Below are 12,388 nucleotides of genomic sequence, written 5' to 3'. Positions count from 1 at the left end.
AAGGTCATAAAATCTTTCAGGTTTTCATAAGCTGCCACACAAAAGGTCATTAAATAAAATTAGGGCACATGGGATTGGTAGTAATATTTTGGTGTGAACTAAGAATTGGTTAAAAGAGTGGCAATAAACACCTTATTTTCAGGTTGGGAGGGTGTGACTAGTGGGAAGCCACACGACTGGTGATGGGTACCATTTGCACACAATCTATACCATTGTTTAGACAGGAGACGAACTGTTACATCATTAGTAAGCCTGGATATAGAAAGCTGGGTGGCACGGTGACCTGCAAAAAGGAGCAGAGGGCCTTCGGGAAGCTATGAATAATCTATAGCAAGTCATGCAGATGGAATCCCACTGACTCATCCCCTCCAAGAAAACATCCCTACTTAACTTGAAGCTGCAGTGCTTGGAATTCTTTAGCCTTGCACTTCAGGATACTCCCAAAACTCTATACACTATCTCAAAGATTGGCCCTCAAATTTATTCCAACATTAATCCAATTCCCCTCTCTCCACTTTTTTTTTGCCACTCAAGGGACGTGGGTTTTGCAGGATGAGGCAGCATTTAATTGCCCATCCTTAATTGTCCTCAAGGTGGTATTGGTGAACTGCCTTCTTGAACCATGGTAGTCCCTGAGGCATGGGTATATCCACAATATTATCAGGGAGGGAGTTTCTGGATTTGACCCAGTGGTGATGAAGGAACAGCAATATATTTCCAAGTCAAGATGCTGCGTGGCTTGGTGGCAACTTCGAGATGTGGTGTTCCCATGCTTTTGCTGGAGTGGTCATGGGTTTGGAAGGTATTGTCTAAGGAGTTTTGGCAAGTTGCTGCAGTGCATCCTGTAGATGATACACACTGCTGAATCGGTGAAGTGAGCGAATGGTTGTGGATGGGATGCCTATTAAGAAGGCTGCTATGTCCTGCATGCTGTTGAGCTTCTTAAGTGTTGTTGAAGCTGCACTCATCCAGGCAAGTGGAGAGTATTCCATCACATTCCTGACTTGAGCCTTGTAAATGGTGGACAGGCTTTGGGGAGTTAGGAGGCAAGTTACTCGCAGCAGGATTCCTAGTCTCTGACTTGCTTTTGTAGTCATATTGTATATATGGCTTCTCCAGTTCAGATTCTGGTCAATGGTAACCCTCAGAATATTAATAGTTGGGGAGTCAGTGATGGTAATGCCATTGACTGTCAGGGGGTGATAACTGGATTGTCTCTTGTTGGATACAGACATTGCCTGGTTACTTGTGTACTGCAAATGTTACTTGCCACCTATCAGCCCCAGGCTGCATATTGTCCAGGTCATGCTATATTTGGATGTGGACTGCTACATTATCCAAGTCATTACAATGTTCAGCACCATTTGCAATCACCAACAAACATCCCTACTTGACTTTGGAAGCTTCTGACTGATGAAGTGGATAAAGATGGCTAGGTCTAAGACACTACACTGAGAAACTCTTACAGCAATATCCTGTGGCTGTGATTAACTTCCAACCACCTTTTGTGCTAGTTATATGACTCTAAAGAGCAGAAGATTCTCCCCTCCCACCAGATTCCCATTGATTCCAGTCTAGCCAGGTTTCCATGAGGCCATACTCGATCAAATGCTGCCTTGATGTCAAAGACAGTTGCTCTCACTTCATCTCTGGAGTTCAGCTCTTTTGTACATATTTGAACAAAGGCCGTAACAGGGTCAGGAGCTGGTTGATTTTGACATAACCCAAACTGAGCTTCTGTGATGAGGTCATTACTAAGTACGTGGTGCCTGATAAACTCAGTTATCCCTTGCATCACTTTACTGATGATAGAGAGTAGGCTAATGGAGTGGCGGGGGGGTGGGGGGAAGCGCGGGGCAGGCAAGTTGCACACTTTCATTTCTGTTAAGCACTTTGGGATATTATGACATTAAAACCACCGAATTCAACAGTTGTCACCTTGTCATTTTTTTCCAAAACAAAAGTTAACACTTGCAGGTGATGGATGGAACTGTGCAATCAGAATTGCAGGTTATGGTAAAATTGAAGATATGCACTCAACAATTAGTGTCAGTTCAAATGATCTGTAAAAAATATTAGCCAAGTTTCAAAAAACCACATCTCCTCCCTAGAATTGGTGTGTCTGTCAAAACATGGGTACAAATGAACAATTGTACAAGACAAAGGTGAGGTTCCATTTGGAATACTGTGTTCAGTTTTGGTCATCCTGCCAAAGGAAAGATGCCATTAAGCTGGAAATGGTGCAGAGGAGACTTATGAGGATGTTGCTGGGACTCGAGGGACTGAGTTATGGAGAGAAGTTAAGCAGGTTGGGACTTTATTCACTGTAGTGTAGGAGACTTTGGGGGGGGGGGGGGGGGCAGCGGTGGAGTGGAGGAATGATATAAAAGTGTATAAAATCATGAGGGGCGTACATAGGGTGAACGCAGTCTTTTTCCCAGGGTTGGGAACTCAAAAACAAGAGGACATAGGTTTAGGTTGAGAGGGGAGAGATTTAATAGAACCCTGAGGGGCAACTATTTCACCCAGAGGGTAGTCAGTATATGGAGTGAACTGTCACAGAAAGTGGTTGAAGCAGGGACATGAACAACATTTAAAAGGTGCTTGGACAAGAAAGGGGGATATGGGCCAAACACAGGCAAATGGGACAAGCTTAGATGAGAAACTTGGTCCATATTGCTCTATGACTCTTTACAATCACTCAAACCTAACTCATGGAATTCTGCAATGCAGTTAGTTATTACTGCTCAAGACAAATTGTATCTGGGTCTATATTGATAGAAAACATAAAAATTAACGAATTACCTTCGTACTCGTGGTGGCTTAGGTGGTGGTGAATCAGAAGTATCAGGAATTGAGGAAATAGTTGTACTTTCAGAACTAATGTCATCCTGTTGTAAGAGACAAAAAATTTAAGTAACAACGATCATAATGATACAAGTATTAATATTAATAAATTAAGGGTGAATACAAACAGTGCATTAACACAAAGCCCGAAACTAAAGAAAGGAACAATGTCAACCCAAGCCTAGTAAACAAGGACAGAACAGACAATACTAATGCAAATGGATAAAAAGCCAAAAAAAAATTCTTATCATCTTTGTTTTAAGCAAAGGTAAAAAGACATTCAGGGTGGAGAGTTAGGGAACTTCTATACAAATACTCCCAGATCTGCAAATTCAGATGAATGCATCTAAAATTAAGGCAGGAATCTCTCCTTAGCATAGCATTAAATCAAATTTTCCAAGCCAAGAAAAGCATGATGGTTAAAGGGGCTGTTCTCATATATAACTTGATTATTCTGTTCTCTGAAGTTCAAATTATTACTATCACTAATCTATAAAACATCATAGCTATCCAGAAGGTATGGTGTGGACAGCAGCTGATCCATTTCATATATTGTATGTCTTGCAATATGAATACAACTAGAAAATAATTTATCAAATAATTAACACTAAAAACACTCAAACTTGCAACCAATACAGCATTAAACGATTGTATAATATGTAATTTAGTTGTGCAAGTAGTTAAAGGTAATGTTAATTATACACTTAAAGTGCTAAATACTACAAATATTAAAAGACATTTGGTTATAGTGCCCAAAATCAAACTACACTATTTTTACTACATGCTGCACCAAAGTTATTGTGTATGACAGTACTACTTTTGCAGCCTTTTAACAAATGAATGTACTCATTAGTTACAATATGCAGAACTCTCCCCATCCCACTTCATTCATTAGTTATACATACTGGTTCCTAGCTAAAGTATGTAATCTGCAACAAGTACACCCAAGCTATACATCTGGCTGCATTACAGTTTAACAAGAACAGTACTTTGTTCTCTTGCTAATAAGTAGTAATTGTTGGAGATCATGTGGACTCTTCCAGTGATAATTTATCAGGTAAGTATATAATGTGATTCAATGCGTAGAATGAATTTGTGGAATTCATTGCCCGAAAGTGTGGCAAAAAGCAGATTTAATAGTAGAACTCAAAAGTAAATAAGATGCTTATCTAAAAAAAAGGAAAAACATGTAGAGCTATGGGACAGGAGAATAGGGATGATTTGGCAATCCTTTCAAGGAGTTAACAAATTAATAATAGATCTCCTATGCTTTATGATTCAATGAGTTACATGGCATTTTTGATATACAATCATTAACTGAATTAAATTACAATACGTCTAACGTACAGGGTAAATATCATTGCTGGTCATCCAAGCTGCACTGTTATACTCCTAGTGTGTCTGAACTACTCTGCATTGATATGAAAGCCATCATTCAAGTCCCAAATAAACTGCACGTAACTGTAAAATGTTACAAAAAATGTCTTGGATAAGTTGGTGAAATAATTTTGCATCTAAAAAGGAACACCAAAAAACATGAATGTTATTAAGAGCAGGCCAAATTTCCTGCCACTGAGTTACTTTTCCCAGATGTTTAATTACTCGTGGTTCATTACTTGGAAAAAAAACAGCATTTGTCAAAGTCACAGGTACCGTAAGTGACCACATTTCAATGAGCAAGAGGAAGCAGGCTTTCCGGAAAATAGCAACCAGCCATCTGCATGCAATACAGCATTTCAATTTTTTTAAAAAGGACTTTAGAATCTAACCATTTTACCAGTTTTTTTTTTAAAAACATGAATAACCTCAATGTTTTTCTCCTCCAAGTGGTGAAATGATCATTTGTCTCTACCATTCACAACAAAGTCCAACGTAAATACATGTAAAAATTACATAACTTCTGAACAAGTTAATCTGGTGTCCTTCAAACAATAATTATAATGGCAGCAAACCAGCTGAGACCAATTTTCACTCCCATAATAAAAGAGATGAATCACATATTGCAATGAATGAAAATGAAATGCATTACTTGCAGAGACCTTCCATCAAATGATATTTCTAAAGATTATACATACCGCTTCAGATAGTCTTTCAGCACATTGACTCCTCTGCAATTCCTTTTCAAATAGTTGAGCTATCGCACGGTGAACAAGCTCGTATTGCTCCTGAAAAGCAACAGACACTCCTTGATATCTGCATTCAAAAATTTACCATGAAGGCTGAAAGACAGATGAATGTTTTTGCAAAATATCCTGGAACATTGTATGCATGTGTAATAAAACAAAGTGAGATTTACAGGATAATGCCAAATCCAAATAAATTTACAACCATAATCAAGCAAATCAGGCTCCAACACACTTTGTCCCTTATCATTTTAAAATAATATACTACAGCTTTTAGGTGACGGAAATTTGCCCTTACACAATTCAATACCCAAAAAAATCTGAGATACAGAAGAAAATATGCTCTCATGGAATTTACGTGAAGTAAATAAAGACTTTTTTTTAAATCAACTTGTCATGAGGACTGTGAAGGCTCAGTTGCTGAGTATATTCAAGACAGATAAAGAAATTTGTTGATATTCAAAGGAATGAAGGGATACAGGTTTATTGCTGGAAAGTGCTGTTGAGGTAAGAGATCTGCCATGATCTTATTGAATAGCAGAGCAGGCACAAGGGGCTGAAAGGCTTACCCCCACTTTGATTTGTTACCTTCTTACAATTTTGTATTTTTAAAGTGTAGTCACTGTTATAATAACAAAGGGGAAGCCAATTTGAATGCAGCATGATTTATACAAATAATATTATGATCATCAGTTGGAGTGATATTAGTCAGTGAATTATTTTGGGCAAGTCCTAAGAAGTCTCACTTTCTTCTTTGAAATAGTATCAAATGATCTTTTACGTGATCCAAGGATGCCAAAAACAAAACAGGCCCCAGCTAAAATACAGTTGCACTGACACAGCAGAACCACCTTTAAACTGCACTCAAGAGTTAACCTATTGTGCTGAATTATCTGGAGTGGAATCTCTGGATTCGTTTGGGCCTCACTGCAATGTTGTCCAGATGCAAGTACCTCTTATGCTTATTGCAGAAACGGCCAAATATAATCGTTCTCTACTAGAAATAATTTTCATGGTGAGGCCACTTGCTCCAAAATGAAGGGCCTTTCCAGATTTGCTGAATTCAACTGAGTTTAACTTTCATTAACATCTTTGTGTCTGTTTACTGATAGGACTCATAATGCAAACCTTAAAACACAGAAGCCTTAAGAATAAAAGCAAATTATAATTACAAGAAAGTTTTAGGAATGACACCATTTTATTTTCAACTAATTTTAATTTTCCACCTACAAAACTTGGGCAGGATTGCCTAAACAATTCAATATTTTCTTGCATTTGACCACTTCGACAAATGTATTTGCACTTTTTAATGCATTTTATTTAAAATTATAATGGAACATTAGATTCAACTTATAAAACAATTTAGCAGTAAAGAAAACTCATTGATAAACTTAAACAACTTAAAGGTATTTAGGGAAACAAGGGATAAAAGGCACAAAAATAAGCATGTAGACATACTTTTGTTTGGACTGCAGAATGTCTTTGTGTTCTCATTTCTTGTATCAAATTAAACACACTGAATTCTTCAGGTATTTTCTAGAAGAGAACACATATTTTGCACAAATGAGAACTGAAATCAACATAATTAAAATTAATTTCATATGCATAATTTCATTGTGGACAGATAATTTATGCAATAAGGATATGAAAACAAACAAAATAAATACCCTCCAAACTGCAATTCAATCAATACCTTATGTTAATAAATTTTAGTTGAGAGTTTGTTCTAGTAAAACATTCCAAAGCACTTCATAAGAACTTTAAAGAAAATTTGATATTGAAATCAATAATGCTTCAATAATTCATAATTTAATTTACAAAAGTCCATTAACCTAATTAATCTACGTTTTACCTTGCTGACAAATGCTTAAAGTAGATCCAAGCTTGTATCATCCAAGCCCCTTCTCCAGACAGCTGTCTTTTCCCCAAATTAATTAGAAAGAATTTATTCACTTCCTTAAATGCTTAAAGCAAACTTATTTACTTCCAAGAGCTGCCTTCAATCACTAGTAGAAGAATCTAACTTGCTATCTTGTGCCAATAAAATGTGCCTTTACTTAGCCAGATTAGCAACTTCTTTAGATAGTTACACTTTGCCCCAACCAAGGACATTGAGAGATTCTTAAATCTCAACCATTAGGATTTTTAAAAAGAACCTAGTATAAATGTTGCCATAATGCATTAATTTAAATTTTATAAATCTTCATATTTTCATATTAAAGGTGATCAAAATAGATTTTATGCTACTGGATTCACACCAAATAAAATTAAGTTGAATATCTCCCTGAAAATATTTGATGAAATTGTTGTGTCAGTAAGGGTATTAATATTTTGTAGAATGCACTGAACCTTAAACATCAAAATGTGTTCAAGGACTTGCCTCAATCCAAATATAGCTCAAAATTGTCCATTTCCTACTCAGACGAGTAATTAGTTTCCTACCTTTAAGGGGAAAGTTGCAAAAAGAGATGACTCACCCCAGCTTTTAGTAAATTCCAGGTATAATCAATTGCACATATAGCTCCAGTTCTTCCACATCCAGCACTGTGGGAGAATACAGAATTTCAGGAAATGACTCATTTCAGTCATCTTTCATAAACTGCTTTGACCACTGCCCTTGACATCAGTATCATCTCTATTACCAATGTACAGGAATTTCCTTTAACTTCAAGTAATGAAACTTCAATGTTACCTCTTAGCTGATCAGTAATTATATCTTTCAAGTTTAAAATTTATTGGGTTAAGCTTATAGACCTCGTATCCCATAGATCCTGGGTTTAACCTCAATGCAAACTCATGCCTTAAAAGATTGTTAGTCTATGCAATGAGTGTTTAAAAAATCTCAAATTACCCTCAAAAATGCTATAATTTGGAATGAGAAAGCATTTCCTTCAAATGAAACAAGAATAGCTAATGTGGTAAAGACAGGTAGACAGAACATTTTGGTCTGTCAACCTTCCTGTAGCCTTTGACATAATTGACCAAACATGTTCTTTCAGTATTTTTCTTTTGTCATCTGGCTCCATGAGACAGCTTTATTTGGTTCTAGTTACTACCTATTGTGATCATCTTCAGCAATTGCTTCACTTCCACCATTTGTTCCCTTCCCTCTGCACTCCAGCAACAAGTTTAATATTTGTGGCATGAACTATTTTATATACAGTATATAGGTAGGTTATATAATTAATGATACTACTTTCTCATCAACTGGCAATCGTGATCATCTGTTTTATTTTCCATTATGATTTTCTTAAAAAAATCACAAGTTGTCAAGTTTTTAAACAGCTGTTTCTATACTACCACCCATTGGTCCTGAGAGATCAGTGTCAGGTTTATTATCACAGACACGTCGTGAAATTTGTTGTTTTGCGGCAGCAGTACAGGACAACCAAAATCATGGAAATAGAAATCTAAACTCTCTCTCTCCGAGAGGGAGAGCGGCAGAGCAGGACCGGGAGAACGAGAGGGTTTAGATTTTAGAGATATAGTGATTGAACTTCAAAGGAAATTCACAAATATGAGAAAACAAAGCAGGAAGTTAGAAAGGTGGTGGACGACAGGAACAGATTACAGAACATGCTACAGTCTATTATACAGCTTGGGCAGAGAGAACACTTTGTCTAAATCTGCTGATTATTTTCCGAAGTCAACAAGGAGTTATGAAAGGCAAATAGTGCTGGGCAAACCTGCAGGGATATTTTAAGGATATAACTGGTAGAATAGATAAGGGCAAATCAGAGGCTGTGATTTGGAGTTTCAGAAGGCTTCAGATAAAGGCCTGACATAGATGTGCAAAATTGAAGCACATGATTGGGGATAATATACTTGCATGGGTTCAAAACTGGTTGCCAGATATGAAACAGCAGAAATAAATGGGACTTCTGGCATGGTGGGCAGTGACTAGTGGAGCACTGCATAGATCATTGCTTGGAGTTCAGCTGTTCACAATATGTAACAATGATTTGGATGAGACAAGCAAATGTAACATTTCTAAATTTGCTAATGACACACAACTGGGTGGGGTTGAGGAGAACACAAAAGGGCTTCAAGACAATTTGGACAAGTTGAGTAAGTGTGGAAATACATGACTGAAGAAATATAACAATTACACAGGGCCTTCGTGAGAGCACACTGGAAATTATGTGCAGTTCTGATCTCCTTATATTAAAGATAATTTTTTTTTGCCATATAGGGAGTGCAACAAAGGCTCAACAGATTGATTCCAGGAGAAAGTGGATCCACTTGGTTTGCATTCAGTGGAGCTTAGAATAATGAGGAAGATCACATTGAAATATACAAAATTCTACAGGATTGCACAGGCTGGATACAAACAGGATGTTTTACCTGACTGTGGGTGTAAACCAGTGGTCATGATTTCAGGATATTGGGCAAGACATTAAGGACTTAGATGGGAAGAAACTTCTTCATTCAGCAGGAGATCATCTCATAGAATTCACTATTACAGGCTAAATCACTACATATATTTCAGGAGACAGGTTTTATTTTAGACACAAGAGGGATCAAGGGATGTGGACAGAGGTCAGAAATGAAGGAGGACGCTCGAAGGCCCAAGATGGCCTTTTCTGATGTTTCTTCATTCAAATAGTTTTTAATTGTGTTAATTTACCTTAAACATTTGAATTTACATTTAAACATTATTACTTTGTTCCCAGCAGGTAGGGGCAGGACAGGGAGTGAGGAAAATCTGATATGCTAAACTGCATTTATTTTACAGGCTAGGCAGATGGGCTCAAGGCATGGATAGACACATGGGACTGTGATATTTCAGCTGTTGCAGAAACATGGTTGAGGACAGGCAGCTCAATGTTCTGGGGTACAAATGCTGTAGGCATGCTAGAAGTGGGAGGAGGAATTGTGTTTTTGATTAGGGAGAACATCATGGTAGTACTTCAAAAGAATACTCATGGGGGAATGTCCAGTGAGGCTATATGGATAGAAGTCGTAAATATGAAGGGGGTGAACATAATCAGCAATGAGAGGAGAAAATATGTGGGGGGGGAAAAAAATCACAGAAAGCTGTAGGAATAAACAGGATTGTAAAAATAGGTGATTTTAACTTCCCTAATATTGACTGGGACTATCATAGTGCAAAGGGATTAGATGAGGCAGAATTTGTTTATAGTAGGTCCAGAAAAGTTCTCTCAAACAATATGTAGATGGCTCTACTCGAGAGGGGACAACACTCAACCTCCTCTTGGAGAGGTGAGGCTGGGCAAGCACTTTGGAACCAGTGACCATAATTCAATTAGGTTTTATAAAATAGTTATGGAGAAAGATAAGACTTGTCCATAAGTTAAAGTCCTAAATTGGGACAAGGCTAATTTAAATGGCATTAGACAGGAACTTGCAAAGATTGACTGGAAGATACTGTAAGCAGGTAAAGGGGTGTGTGGCAAGTGAGAGGCTTTTAAAACTGAGACAGGGAGAGTCCAGAACCAACACATTTATGTTAGTGTGAAGGGCAATGCTGGCAGGATTGGGGAACCCTGGCTGATAAGGGATATTGAGGCTCTGGTCAGGAAAAAGTTATAGGCAGTTGAGATCAAGGGAATCCCCCGAGTACAAGGGATGTATGAGTACACTGAAGGAAATCAGGAGGGCAAAAAAAAGAACACAGGATAGCCTTGGCAGACAAGGTAAAGGAGAACCCCAAAACATTATGTTAAGAGGAAAAGGATAACAAGGGAGAAAATGGGTCTAATTCAGGATCAGTGTGGTTGTCTATGTATGGAGCCATACGACATAGTTCAGGTCTTAAATGAATACTTCTCATCTGACTGCACCGTGAGAAGGTCATGGAAGCTAGGGAATTCAGGGAAGAGAATAGTGATGTCTGGAAACATATTGACATCTGGTAAAGGGGTGGTGTTAGCAGTCTTGAGGCACACGGGTGGATAAATTCCTGGGACCTGACCAAGTGTATCCTAGGATGTGGGGCACAAGGTAAAAAGTTGCTGTGGCCCTGGCAGAGATTTTTTGCATCATCCTTAGCCATTGGTGAGGTACCAGGAGACTTGGTGGGTAGCTGATGTTGCACCTTTGTTTAAGGATGGCTACAAGAACAAGGCAGGGAATTACTGCCCAGTGAGCCTAACATCAGTGGTCAGAAAACTGACAGACTGATTATGACTAATTGCGATTTGTGACAGACTGATTTCTGCATTTGGAAAGACAAAGACTGACGAGGGATAATCAGCACAGCACCAAGAAATGGCAGATGGAATGTGAAATGTTACATTTTGGGAAGTTAAACCAGGGCAGGATGTACACTGAATGATCAGGAATTACGTAAAGTACATAATTCCCTTAAAGTGGTGACACAAGTAGAAAAGGCGAAGGCGGCAGCATATTGGCATGCTTGCCTTCATTGGACATCATATTAAGTACAAGAGATGGGACATCACATTACAGCTATGCAAGACATTGGTGAAACTGTACCTGAATAATGTGCAAGTTTCTGGTCACCATCATCTAGGAAGGATGTGATTACACTGGAGAGGGTGCAGAAAAGCTTCACAAGGATGTTGTCGGGACTGGTGTTCGAGTTATGAAAGAGACTGGACAGGCTGGGACTTTTCCCTGCAGCGAAGGAGACTGAGAGGTGATCTTATAGAGGCTTATAAAATCATGAAGGGCAGATGGTCACAGTCTCTTGGGTAGGGAAATCTAAAACTAGAGGGCATATGTTTAAGGTTAGAGAGGGGAAAAATTTAAAGGGAAATAGCAGGGCAAGTTTCTCCCCCAGAGGATGGCGCGTATATGGAACAAGCTGCTAAAGGAAGTGGTAGAGGTGGGTACAATTACAAAGTTTAAAAGACATTTGGACAGATACATGGAGGTTTAGAGTGATATGGGCCAAATGCAGAAAAATAGACTAGTTCACGAAGGCACCCTGGTTGGCATGGACAAGTTGGGCCAAAAGGCCTATTTCCATGCTGAACATCTCTATGACTCTAAAGTCAAGTCGTCCCACGCACTAAAAAAAACAAATCAATAACAGTATCAGCTTTAAGAACCAGTGGGGGTAGGGCCTCTCTGGTTGTCAATATCTTTCAGTCAGCAAAATCCACAACTTATGCTGGGTCTTAGCAATACACAACAAGGCAGGTTCCTGGAGGAAAACTGTACCCAGAGCAACACTGCAAGAAGCAGCATGGCCCAGGTGAAAGCAACCAGCAATCTTATAATAAAGGAAGATCTATCCCAACTTCATGGTGATACTTGAAAACATGCTTTCATATTGGAAATTAAAACTCAAATACCTGACCTAATTGTTACAATAATTTTGTTCTATTCAGTCCCCCATCATTCAAATATTTAACTACAATACATAACATAGAAAATAGGGTGGTGCGGGGGGTGGGGGGGGGGGTTTGCAGAGGGAGGGAGGGAAGAAA

At 38.4% G+C, this 12,388-nt stretch overlaps 1 protein-coding gene across 3 annotated transcripts in view; it reads right to left on the bottom strand.

Annotated features, from left to right (window-relative positions):
* Positions 1-12,388, bottom strand: part of LOC127580461 (tyrosine-protein phosphatase non-receptor type 12-like) — a 105,534-nt gene that overhangs the window by 31,738 nt on the left and 61,408 nt on the right. For all 3 annotated transcript variants that reach the window (XM_052033961.1, XM_052033959.1, XM_052033960.1), the window contains exons 9-12: positions 7,448-7,514; positions 6,429-6,506; positions 4,923-5,012; positions 2,806-2,891 (exon numbers count right to left, since the gene is read on the bottom strand). In XM_052033961.1, the coding sequence (XP_051889921.1) occupies positions 2,806-2,891; positions 4,923-5,012; positions 6,429-6,506; positions 7,448-7,514 (321 nt within the window). The remainder of the gene's footprint in view (positions 1-2,805; positions 2,892-4,922; positions 5,013-6,428; positions 6,507-7,447; positions 7,515-12,388) is intronic.

Source organism: Pristis pectinata, chromosome 19 (genome assembly GCF_009764475.1).
Source record: "Pristis pectinata isolate sPriPec2 chromosome 19, sPriPec2.1.pri, whole genome shotgun sequence".
NCBI lineage: Eukaryota > Metazoa > Chordata > Chondrichthyes > Rhinopristiformes > Pristidae > Pristis > Pristis pectinata.
Note: the sequence above shows the minus strand (reverse complement) of the source record. Positions and strands in the feature narration are given on the sequence as shown.